Below are 13,096 nucleotides of genomic sequence, written 5' to 3' on the forward strand. Positions count from 1 at the left end.
TTCAATTGGCCTTTTCCATTGAAGCTTCTCCACCTCATCCTGTGCTATACTGTCATGATCCTTGAAAACATGAGAGAAACAGTTTTTGTTCTCCTTTTCTGTGACTTGTGAGCAAAATGAGATTTTTCTTTGGACTATTTTTTCTGGAATCTCTGACCTGTGTCAAAACCCATAGTATTTTACAGGTTCAGCAGTACAGAAGGTAAAATAAGTACGTGTCCGTCAAACAGTGTCTGCCAACATTAGCTATAAGGCCTTCTAATATTTTGGTGGACTTGGGTTTGGAAGTGTAACCAACTCACTTTATTCAGTAGTTTGGTAACTGCAATTGTGTTACTGTTGAGCTGTCAGTAATCCCTGTGTGTGTTTGTATAGGCCCAAAGCGAGCACCCAGGCAGGTAGAACAACAAGGGTTCAGTAACAGAGGCACAGAGGGAAAAAAAGACAAAACTGAATGGAGACCATCTTTCAGAGACTACCGTCCCTATGGAGCACAAAGAAAAGTGGAATTCTCAATGGAACGGTATGTATTCTGCAGAGAGAACTAAGGTCCCTCTCTACTTAATTCATGCCTGTCAGAGCTGTAGTTTAAGCTTCCTGGAGGATTGAGTTGGAACACTTTTGTTGAATGTTAGAAATATAAAGCAAAACTGAAAACTGTAAAGATCTGAAAATGTACCCCCTAGTCAGCAGCATATTTATAATGTTCGTTTCTGAGCTTGCATACCGAGCTTTGCAGAGCATGTGGGAGGTTCCAAGTTGGAACTTACTGCTTGGACAGTGAATGCATATTGATTTTGCTTTCTTCATAAGTACTAGAAGATTCCACCTTAACCTTTAGTGCTTCAGAATGTTCTCACTTTATACCATGATAGTTGATACTTAGCAGATAATAAATTGTCTGAAATTTTTAGTAGCTGCATACAGATATGAGTTTAGATGGTGTGCCTATTGCGTGATAAAGTTGTGAAGACTTGACAGTTTTTAATGTTTTCTTTAATTTCTGTAATGTTTTCACTGTTAACAACTGCTGATCTTTCTGTTCCTGTGTGCTATAATAATTCCTCTAGAGTTCAGTTTATGTCCATTTTTAATGACAAAACCAGAACAGCTGTAGTGTGTGCTGTATAAAGGTGCACTCTAAAAGTTGTGCAGTAGCTGCTATTTACTGATATGTCCCAAAGCTGCACAAATACAACAATTTTTTTTCTTGTTAACTGTTCTGTTAAAAAAAATCTGACTAATTATCTTCTTTTTAGACCAGTGGAAAGATTAGACTACGAGAGACCAATAAGAGGTCGTGGTGGAGGAAGAGGCAGAATGCGAGGCAGAGGAAGAGGTGGTGGATTAAATGGAAGTTTTGATGGATTTGACCAAAGAAGAAAACGGGAGCCTGAAAGACAAAGTGGGAATGATGAAACGTAAGTGTTCTGTGTGCGGTTTCTTACTTGATATACAAGTCAATAATAGTCAGCACTGCAGTACTATCTTTTAGGTATTCTGTTCCCTTCTTCTATCCAGGTTGGCTGGCAAAAAGTCAATACTGGTTTTAGTTTGAGGTCATAAAAAAAAAAAAGAAAAAACCTCTTAAACTCAGAATTGCTTTCCTCTCTAGAGGAGTGAAAGCAGATGACAGAAAGGGGGGAGGTGGAGCTTGCTGCTGTAGAGCAAATGAAGATATGAGGTATGTCATATAATTGTGCCCATCATAGACCATAATTTTCTGTGGCCTATATTAGATCATAGTTTTCATCAGTTTCTTGTCCATTTTGAGCATTATAAGCATCACTTTCTATTATTGTTGGAACTAATGTAATTTTACAGTTTTTTTAACTTGGCTCCTTCATGATGGTGAGATTAAATTGGACCAAAACATGATGATTCTTACTCACTTAAGACTGACAGAATCTTTTGACTGGAGCTGAGTTGTCTTTTAGTGGAAGTATGTTACTACTTTTTGCAACAGTCAAGTAAGTGGGACTCTGCTGTTTAATGGAATTGCTCCAAAATGCAGATTATAAGATTCAAACTCTGTTACTGGGCCTAAAGTCCAGTCTCTTTTCTGGAGTTTTATGAATACTTTCTAAATTGCAAAACTGTAGTACAACTCACTGTGGCCCTCAAGATTATGTTGAGCTGACTATACCACTGAAGTACATTTTAAAATGCTAGAAAAATCAGTAGCATATTGTGATTAAAGCCACTTCGAATTAAAAAAAAAAATCAGGAAATTTCCATTCAGTTCTGTATATCTCTTAGCAGTACTGGTTTCTGTTCAGATTTGTAAAACCTCCCTGATTATACTGGCTTTTGTCCATTCTTTGCACCTGCAAATATATTACTCTTTCCAGTATCTTTTATTCTCATATAAATTTAGAACTCTTTAAGTGAAGCCTGATAAAGGGCGGAGAAAATGCAGTGCTTTGAACTTACAGCAAATATCTTTGGCCCCATAGACATTCATTGACAAAATTGTTTTAAAAGTAAAATTTTATTTTAAAATAAAATCTGAGTTTTAAAACTTAATGGATTCAGACAATCATGCTGAAAGTTTGAAAAGTTTACAGCCTTGGTGTGTAATAATTTTTGGGTCTTGATATTCCAAATTTTTCTAAAAGGTTATACTAACTTCTTTCCCTTCTACAGAATTTTATATTGAGAGTAGATTGGTTAGGTGCTCTGGCTTTTCAAAGTATCAGCTAGGTTAACATTGTTCTGAACTGATAGTACAAAACTAGTTAGCAGAAAACTATCTTTAGGATATCAGGGAAGGCTTCATAAAAGGATTTTATTCACCCTTACATATTTTCTCTCTACTTATGGTGGGTTTTTTTTCCAGTTCAGTAGCGTCAGAACTTATACCAGTGTTTTCTTGTGATGTGGTAAAAATGGCATAAAATTAAAGCTCTCTGAATTATTCTAAAAGCATGTCTGTGCCTTGTTTGTGCTAATCATGCATTGAAGCTAAAAAGTGTTAATTTTAAATGCGTATGCTTGCTACTGGAATGAAAATAAGTTCCTGCTGTCATTTGACAGTGAATTAAAGACCGTATTACAGAAAATACAAATGTTAATTCTCTAAAAAAGGCAGAAAGGCAATCCCAAATGTCGGTATTATATTGACAACTAATACTAATGATTAGTATTCATGATTGAATTGTTTCATCTTCATGCATGCTTTTCTTTTTAAGGAAATACAACTTCTATTTTCCTAATACTACTCATTTTTTGTTAGTTGCTCAACTAGTTGCTTAATATATATTTTCTGCTTACAATCAAAGAGTTTTCATTTCTTTTTGCTCCTCCTTACCAAGGAATTCTGGTAGAAAAAGTAATGTATTGATTTGGTTTTTTCCAGTGTGACTCATGAAAACTGTGCCTTTGTTTTGGTTTTTTGTGCGTGTTTTGTTTTGGTTTGTTTGCTTATTGTTTTAGTGGGACGGAACAGACTGCATCTATGGAGGAGACTGTGGATACTCCTGAACAACCAGGGACATCTGAAGCAGAGCCTCTGAGCAAGTACAGTCAGACAAATATTTTCTTTCTGAATACAAAGAAAACAATTAACTCTTACTGATGTACTTGTATTGAGGGGCACACTAGAAATGTGAACTGTGAGGTTTTACTAGCGCTTGTATTTAAAAATAGAAAAGCTTTGTCTTGTATTTGTGAGCATTGGTGATTGAGAGATGGGGACATCAGAGTTCTGATCAGAAGCCCTTTTTTTGAGTATACAAGGCATTATATAGGGCTTTATTTGTATGGCACTAATATATATATATAGGGTTCTACTTTTGATAGCAATTTCCCACTGGTTACACATTCTTCATGACATCAAGTCACCTGCTAACATTATTTTATCACAAAGTTTCACAATGTATTTCCTGGTCACCTTTTCACCAGGGAGCATCTGTCTTTGTCTCATGGTTTCTGCTTGATCAGGCTTAAGATATCAGGCTCCTTTATCACTTCCATTGTGCTCAGTGTTCTATTCCCCATAGTGACTATGGAAAATATGTCCCTAATTCTGACTAAAGCTAGGTTTATATAGATGGTGATTGCATTTAATTGCAGTGGTGCTTAACTTCCTAAGATTTGGTGATAGTTTAAGGAGGTGCTTCATATTACATTTTACCTTTTAAAGTTGTCTAATTGGTAGGAACTACCATACTTTTTGACGTTCTCTGAGAAGAGGTATTCAAGGTGCCCATGCAAACAAACACTTTTAAAATACACTGAGCTCCCATAAGTTTGTATTCACCAATCACTAATATCATGCAGATATCATCTATTCATGAGAGGCCATGGCAGATTTTGGAAAAACTTTCTGGAAATGCAGTGAGCCATAGAAGTAGAGAAATTGAGAGAAAAATGTGTCCCTTGTCTTCTGGCTATCATTCTGATTAGTGTCACAACAAATAAATTAACATCGGCTTAAGAAAAGTAACTGGATGGTTTTGTCTAAGAGATTTCAAGAATAATTAAATAGCCTGTGGTTTGCATCTCCTAATGAGTGACAGATGGTCAGTGCAGTATGTCAACCTCTTCTGTTGCTGTTAAGCCTTTTTTACCGCATAAAGTAGCTCCAGATATTAGTGACACGGCTTAGTTTCTTATTTATAAAGGTAACTAGACCACAAAACCTGTTTTATGTGTTGAGGTTATTTAACCCTGTAAGAAGTTCAGTTGCTATAGCTTTGATTCTTTTAATTTTAGAGTAGGCTTTAATATATAGCCAAAGGTATATGGAGAAATCTGTCTTTGAATGACTTATTACTGAAAAAATGTTTCTAGGCTAAGTTAAATCTGTTGGGCAGTGTAGCTACACTGGCAAAATTGCACTGTATTAGCTATATAAGAAAACATCTATTCAGCTTTTTAAAAGTTTTGATTTTGTTGGTTGCTGATACCTTTTACTTTTTCATGCTTGTACTTGTTTCTACTGCAGTTCAAGCTCTTTGTAGATTTGTCCCAATATCAGTTCATTGTAGAGCTTAAGGCATGAGAAGTGTATACAGTGGAAAAGGCCTCCTGCAGAATCTGCCAGTTATCTTTAACTCTTTCATCTTAGAGACTACTAGGTATTCAGTCAGACTGGCAGCCTTTCTGGAGATTTTGCTGCTTTTTTTAAGATTAATTTAGGCATAGTCCACTGAAATTCAAATGATTAAAAAAAGCAAGTGACCTACAAGTACAAAATTCTGCACTCCTTTAAGTGCAATAAATACTTTCCCAAAGGCTTACAAATCTATGTACAAAACATCAGTTATATAAATCTCCCTGCACTTACCTTTTGGAGGGTGTCAGCTTGGTGACCTTATGCATTTTAGAACAGGAGACATTCTGTAACTTACGGGGTCTTGTCTTTTGGACTCTGTCTTGCCATTCCTGAGCTTCTATTTCCTGAGCAGAGTATTGCAGGATAAGAGTTTCTTTAATACTTGTATAATGTAAATCAAGTTGTTTATTCCCATATCCTCAAATTTGAGTGTATCAACAATGTTTATCTCTAGATATATAATATGAAACTGCATGCTAATATGTTTTGTTGTTGTTGTTTTTTTCTGCAAAAGCAAAACCTAAACACAACCCTGTATAAAATACACAGACAGTGCAGAAGCATAAACTTTCCTCAGAGTTGCTTTTGGTTGAGCTTTTCTTCAGAGTCCAAACAATGCAACACCCTTGTGTTGACCAATTCAAATTAGATTTTTTGATTTTATTCAGTATAACACATGGGCTAATCAGTTCCTATTCCTAAAGGCATTTGTAGAGCTTGTATTTATTAATCTTGCAGGGTTTTCTTACATTTTCTCTCACATGACATTTTCTCTCACATGATGGTTTTCCTTTTTGGTGGAACTGTGTATCATTTTGGTTATGTAATAGGGAACTTTTAACAATTTATCTTCAATAATTTTTAGCTATTTGTCTCATTTATTTGTTTTGTTGTTTAATGGTGACATAAAGCTGTTCACAGATCAATCAGAACTCCGTAAGTATTTGAGTCAGTGTTTTTCTTCCATAGTAAGTTTGTATAATTGTTGTTTGGTCTTACTTTGTTTAGATTTTACTACAGCTGGTGATAATGCTCTTCTAAATGTTTACTGGGAAAGCTTCATATCATTGATTTCTTTATAAAAGCTGGCTAAGCATTTGCTTTGTGCAGCTGAATAATACAAAAACAGATCTGAGAGAGACCTGCTGTCATTATTTTTAATGATATGAAAATAATAGCTGAGTAGATGAGCTAAATGCCATTCCTTTCCATTTGCCTTTCTTTCTTTAAAAAGAAGAGATATCTTTTTTACTGTATGCACAGCAATCAAGGCATAGTTAAAGGGTTACTGTAATGCTTTGGAGACATTGAAATAGTAGGAGCTATTACTGAAGGCTCTCATTTAATGATTTGGTAGGACTTTCATTATGAATTCAGTTTTTTCATGTCCATAGATTGTGCCTAGTTGTCTGGCAGTGTTTTGGGAGCATGATTGCTTGTGTCCCTAGGAGCTTATTAATTTGATTAATGAAAGTGCACACCAAGCAGTTACTCAAAATGTGTAAGGTTAGAATGTAGAAAGTAATGCAGAGAATGCACTTTAATGTTGGCTAGGGGCCTAAAATAACTTGCTGCAATTGAGTTTCTGTCCAAAATGCGATATGCAGGTTTCTATTGCTGTGCTTCACTCATAGGTGTTTCTCCTTGGGAGTCTTGACATCCTAAAACAAATTTGTACTGCTAATAACCTAGCAGTTAAATTAAAATCATTCTTTGGAGTAAAGACCAAAACTGTACTTCGCAGTTGAAAAAACCAAATATTTGCAGTGTAAATCCACAAGTATTTCCTTTGGAACTGGCAAGTGGGTGTTTTTGATGTATGTGTACTTTTCAAAGCAATAGCTCTGTTTGCTTTTTGAGAGATCAAGTTGATGTGTGGTCAAATGTTCTTATGTTATCTTACGATCATAGCAATTCAGAGCTGAAAGGGGTCTTTTGGGCCCAAGGCATGACCAGTTTTAATTGTTGCTTCTCATACCTGTCTAGTTGATTTTAATGTACTCTGCTAATGGAGATTTTAATGTTCCCTGGTAATCTTTCCAACACTTAGAAAAACAGAAGCTCCTATGTTAGTTGGTTTTTTTTTTTTTTTTTTTCTCCTGGATGTCTTGCCTTAATGTCATGGATATTCAAAACTTTTTTTAGCATTACGTGTATTTCCTTTGCACATCTTTAAAGGATTCCCATGTACATCATGTGTTTTGCACCTGTCATGCAGTGCTCTTGTGGACTTCTCACGTGTTCCCATGCAGAAGATATTTTTCAGCTGAGATGTTTTTCTACCAGCAATAACATCTGTTCCAAACAAAACTATTGATGTGGCTCCTTATTATTCATAGTATGTTGTTGAAGAAGGCATGCTTCTGCACAGTCTGGGGAGTTGGGGTCCTTCCTTCAAAGCCTCTGCCTTGTTAGCGGTTCTTCCTGTGTTGAGGTGGCTGATACTTTCCCTTGAGTGTACATATTTCTAGTTGTTCCTGGGACTTTCTGGTGATTGTTGTTTTGGTTGCTTGTTATCAAATCACTGGGTCACTTTAGCATCTCATACCACTGAATGGTCAGCCATTCAGTATTCTTGAATACTTGCACTATTGCCCTTATTTTGTGCAGTCTTTGTGCCACAGAAAATGCAGTAAATATAATTTTAGACTGTTAAGCTCCCACTCATATTCTTGGTTTTCTTTTGCAAATTGAAATATTTCATTGATAGCTAGTTCTCGAGTACTTTTTGTTATCAGTTCTGTGTCTTTCTGCAGTTCTTGCAAAGGACTGAAACATTAATGTGTCTCTGTAATGTGGTGAAAGATTCATGGGAGAGGAGGAAAAAAGACTTCCTGAAGTTCAGATATGCAGTTTACTGAGATAATGGATTAGGAAAAAATTAAACCAGTTTAATAGAGACACTTTTATTAGTTATGTTGATCTTTAATTCCTCTGACTGTTGACCACTAGTCTTGTTTTTCTAACATTTATTCCCAAAACTGAAGCTTCAGAGATAATTGATTAAAAGTTATCTGGTTTCTTACTCTAGGACCGCTAAAATGTTTTGGATGGTATGTGTTCTTAGTGCTCTTGCAGATGCAACAGTATTTGTTGCTGTTTTTCCAGAAGGAGCTGCTTCTTTCACAAGTATCCATTTTATGTAACTTAGTAAACTATTTTTTTTTTTCCCTAATAGTCCTTCTAATACGGTTTCAGATTGTAATGGGAGTGGAACTGCCAGCTGCTTACCAGTCTTTTAACCTTGAATTTCTGGTTGATAAAGCTGGAATTTTCAAAATCACAGGGCATAAAGGCATGTCAGAGGGCAGGCATGTAGTACAGGACTTCTGTATTTGTTGTTATTCTTCTGTGAAATAAATTTATAACTGTGTTAATCCTAGAACTAAAAATTAAGGGCTGCCTTAGTGTACAGTTTTGCTTCTCCCAGTCATATGCTGTGTGTTTAGAAAAACAGTCTTATTTTGACTGGCAAGAAATATGAATGCTTTGCTGCAAAATCAGATAAGAAGAGGGACCAGGCCTGTTCCTATGTAGGCTAGTTCTATAATGTATAGAACAGTCCCCAAAAATGTGTATTCCAATGGGTTGCTTGTATAACTTTAAAAACAGAATACACCGTGACTGATTGTCATTTGGGTCTTCATCTTTCTATGATAAAAAAAATCCAGCTTGCACCTAATAAACTGTATCTTTACACTGGGGAAATTATAATTATTTGACTGTGGAGCTATGACAGAATGAGGGAAACTAAATCCACTGTTCTCCCACTAGATGGGTTCTAATGAAGAGGCTTTCCAGAAAACTCATTGCTAGGGAAATATTTAGTTGACTCTGATTGCTATTGTAATTAATACCTAGCAGTTTTCTGTGTAAGGAGAAATGGTTTCTCAAGTGTCTTGGAGTAATCAGTGTGGGCTTTCCTGAAGCTCATGGTGTTTGTCCTGTTTATGCAGCAGACAGTTATGGTGATATAGAAAGTTGTGCATCCTGTATGTGGTGCTGGTTTGTAGGAAATAGCTTTGTATAGGTATCATTAAATGCACATCGGCAGTGTTCTGAAAGCTGCTGTCCTGGGCAGGCCTGTTACGATCATGAGCAGAAAAGTAGTAGAAGAGTACTCATGCAGTGATCAGTGGAAAATAAGATATTTTTGCTTATGTACTGTTACAGTGTGTTAATTGGATTTATATTGTGTTTAATTGGGTTTGTAATGTTTTCCCCTGTCCCCCTTGGAAACTATCACGTGGTCTGTTCCTGCTTGGCTCCGCCCATCCTCCCACACTGGAATGTAACCCAACTCTGTTCCACTCCCACCTTGTCCCTGGTTGGGCAGTGGCTTGTCCCTGCCTCTGGGCCCTTCCGCCCTGGGAAAAAGCCCTCGGCGAGGGAGGGGCGGTCTCTTTTGCCTGGAAACGGGGACAAGGAAGGAGCTAGCTACTGGCTTTGGACTTGTCAAGGGGTTGGAACCCAAATAAAGCCTTGATTCTCCCCCAGAAAGAGCAGACTCTCTTTCTTTTTGCCATCGACGGTTGTCTGGGTCTCTCAAAAGAACTCCCACATCTGGCGCCTAAATGTGCAGCTCAAAGCTGCAAGGGGCTCCCAGAAGGCTGGAAGAACCACGCGTGGAGCACATGGCTGAGGAATCTCATGCAGGCACGTGAGTCCTGAAACGCAGCCCACCCACACAGAGACAGACCCGTCAGGCTTGGCATTCGCTGTGAAGTCTCCAAAGCACAGGATTCCACAGGCCAGGGCTGTAGTTTTTTCCTTTGGACTTAAAAACCCGTCGGAGTGCTGCGAAGAAGCCCCACGAACGTCAGGCTGCTCCCAGAGAAGGTGACCACATGTTTGTGGAAAGCCGACCCTGGAAACCGGGACTGGAAGCTCTTTTTGCACCAAAAGGGTCAGTCTAAGGCAAAAGGTGTGGTTGGGAAAGAAAGGAAAGATTCGTCTGAATGCTGGATTTTTGCTGAGTACCACTTTGGGATATCTAAGGAAAAATCTTATTCAGAGGCATTGTTCCTTCAGGGAAAAGGTTTTTTTCCTTTGGGGGAATGCTTTTGCTTTCAGAGCAAACCTTCAGGGTGCTTTAATAGCACATTCTGTTTCAGCTGTGGGGGAAGGGGGGTGGAAAAGGTAACTCTTTCCCCTTCAGCTTATTTTTTTTCTTTCCAGCGAGGTTTTTTTTTTCCTTTTGGTTTCTCAGTCACAGTTAAAGGGGACACAGAAACCTAAAATCTGAGCCAAAAATGGATGCAAGGCTGTTTGTGTCTCAAAAAAGAGTCTGCTATCAAATTTTAAGTGCCTTGGAAAATGGCAGGACCCATTGTCCAAAGAGACAGTTAAAAAAATTAATTCAGTATTTGTTTTCTCATTTTCCAGATGTATCATCTGAGCAAATAAGCTCCCCAGAATTTTGGGAAGCTGTTGCAAAAAATTGTCTCAATCAAGCTCCCCTAATGATAAAGCAAATTTTGCCCTTTGGAGCTTGCAGTTTCTATTTGCGATGCAAAAACAAAATGAAAAGAAAAAAAAGCTGTTTCCCTGTAGACCTTCCCCAGTTTCCTCAGTTTCTCTCTATCCTGACCCCAAAATCCCTTCCCTAAAATTGGATATTCCTTGAGAAAACCTTAAACTTTCCCCAAAACTCCCTTCTTCCCCAGTTTGTAAACCTGGGGTTCAGTTCACTTTTGCAGGCAGTTGGAGTGCACAAAACCACCATCTTAGTGATTCCTAAACTAGTCTTAATTCAGAAGGGGGGTCACAAGAGGGAGGGGACTCCTTTGTTTCCCAAAATGGCCGAAGCCATGTGCTCTCGAGTCATGACGAGCCTCTCTCTTTGTCTGTCCTTCCTTCCCACAATCCCTTTCATAACCCCTTCCTCTCCCCAGACCCTTCCCTCCCTTCAGTGCCGCCCCTGGCACTGCCCTCTCCTCTGACTCTGCCCCCTACCCTCAAACCTCCGCCCTCCAACTCCTCCCCATGTGACTCAAGCCTCCAGTCCCTCCCTGCCCCTGGTTCCCACGGTTTCCCTACCCAAAGTCCCAGTTCCCACACCCCAGAGGGGAGGGTTGGGGGAGCTGGGAACCTGGAAGCAGGAAGTGATCCCAGCTTTTCTGCCACCCCTGTCACATACTGATGGTCAAAAAGAGGGGGGTGCTGTCCACAGTAATTGGGACCCCTTCCCTCAACAAGCAATTCAGGAGTTATGCAAAGCTCAGGCCAGTTTTGGACGTGGAAGTGAATACTTTCGCAGCCTTTTAAAAGCAAATTTAGTAGGGAATCCTATTGTTCCCTTTGACCTCCAACAGCTTCTTTCTTCCCTCATTTCGTCCACACAGTTCAGGCTTTGGGACTCTACATGGAAAAAAGGATTAAGGTATTTATTTCCGGAGCTTTGGCAAAATCGTGAAACGGCTGTTGATAATAATAATTTTCCAATTCGATTAGAACATCTATGTGGTGATGGTGAATGGGTCTCAGCTCTCAAGCAAGCTCAGGAAATTCCTTTAGCTGTTTTGGAACACATTAAAGATGCTGCTTCCAAAGCATTCTTTTCAATCCAGCCGGATGGACATTTCCTGCCTTACAGTAAAATAAAGAAGCTTCCATCAGAAACTTTTGTAACATTTGTGGAGCGATTAACCTGAGCTATCTAGTTACAGGTTAAGAAAGAAGGAGCCCAAGAACAGGTCCTGGAGGAAATGGCGCTGATCAATGCAAATGAACAGAGCAAGGCAGCCATCCTCAGCCTGCCCATGGAACCAGTGCCAACCTTAGATGACATGCTCCAGGTGTGTACCAGGAGGGTTCCCTTCATGACAGCTCACCTCAACCACAGTTCCAGAGATGCATTCAGACCACTGCAAAGAGCTGCCGCCGCAGATGCCATGCCCTCTGTGCCTGTGCCACAGCCACTGCTCAAGAGAAAAATGATGTGTCTCCTGTGCGATCAGGCTGGACATTGGACATCTCAATGCCCTTTAAAGAAGCAATTTCTGGACTTTTGGGACAATGGGGGCAGGGGGTCTCAAGGGTCCAAAGGGAATTTTTCAAAAAACTAAAATCTGAGCGCCTACTTGCCCAGCGTGCTGACATAAAAGGGGCAAGTCCGAGGAGGCGGGGATAAAAAACTAGAAAATGCAAATGTTAAATTGACTAATTCTGCTATAACCAGCTCTGCCTTTCAGCGGAAGTCTCCAGATATGACCTTTTCAGATCATGACGTGAGCAGATCCTGTCTAACCACAGAATATCTCCAAAAGCCTTTTAGGTTGCACCTAAGTGACACTGACTGGCATTTAGGTTCATTAGATCTGCAGGTGCCAGGCTCCTGGCAGCATGTTGGCAGTAAGTATGTCATCCTTGGGGACACCAAGTACACACCGAGAGAGATTGAGATCCTTCTGGGTCTCGTCTCATGTAACCCTAAACAACTAGTTCTCTGGCTGTGCTGTGTCCACCCACCTTTGTTTCTGCCTAAGGGGCAGATAATAGCTCAGGCATTTCCAGCTCCTGACCCATTCCCTGAAAAAGACATCACAAGGAACAAACACCTTGAGGTTTGCCCCACCCGAGTTATTGTGAGGGACAAATTCATAATAAGGTATGAAGTCTGTCACAGTATGGAAGTAGTAAACCTCAAAGGAGTTTTGGACGCAGGCGCAGATATAAAGATTGTACCAGAAAGGATGTGGCCCTCACATTGGGAACTGCAAAATGTGGCTGGGCACGTAGAAGGTATAGGGGGAATGAAATGGGCAAAACAATCAAAAAGTGTTGTGCAAATTAAGGGGCCAAACGGACAATTAGCTACACTGCGTCCATTTGTTTTAGATTATTCAGAGCCCTTGTAGGGGAGAGACCTGATGGCCCAGTGGGGGGTCACGATTGGCATTCCAGATGCCACCCCGGTTTTTCGGGCTGCAACCACTGAAGAGTGCCCTACCCAGAAACTCAATTGGAAAACTGATTCACCAGTATGGGTAGAGCAGTGGCCGCTCAGTAAAGAAAAATTGAAGGTGCTTCAGGAGC

The 13,096-nt window shown here is 39.4% G+C and overlaps 1 protein-coding gene across 2 annotated transcripts in view; it reads left to right on the top strand.

Moving 5' to 3' along the window:
• The window catches only part of HABP4 (hyaluronan binding protein 4), a 30,735-nt gene that overhangs the window by 10,369 nt on the left and 7,270 nt on the right, over nucleotides 1–13,096 (top strand). Inside the window, exons 2-5 of one of the 2 annotated variants that reach the window (XM_040089280.1) lie at nucleotides 376–523; nucleotides 1,260–1,421; nucleotides 1,616–1,684; nucleotides 3,436–3,519. In XM_040089280.1, coding sequence (XP_039945214.1) covers nucleotides 376–523; nucleotides 1,260–1,421; nucleotides 1,616–1,684; nucleotides 3,436–3,519 — 463 coding nt within the window. The remainder of the gene's footprint in view (nucleotides 1–375; nucleotides 524–1,259; nucleotides 1,422–1,615; nucleotides 1,685–3,435; nucleotides 3,520–13,096) is intronic. The other variant, XM_040089281.2, reaches the window with a different exon arrangement.

The sequence above is a fragment of the Hirundo rustica genome, chromosome Z (assembly GCF_015227805.2).
Source record: "Hirundo rustica isolate bHirRus1 chromosome Z, bHirRus1.pri.v3, whole genome shotgun sequence".
Classification (NCBI taxonomy): Eukaryota; Metazoa; Chordata; class Aves; order Passeriformes; family Hirundinidae; genus Hirundo; species Hirundo rustica.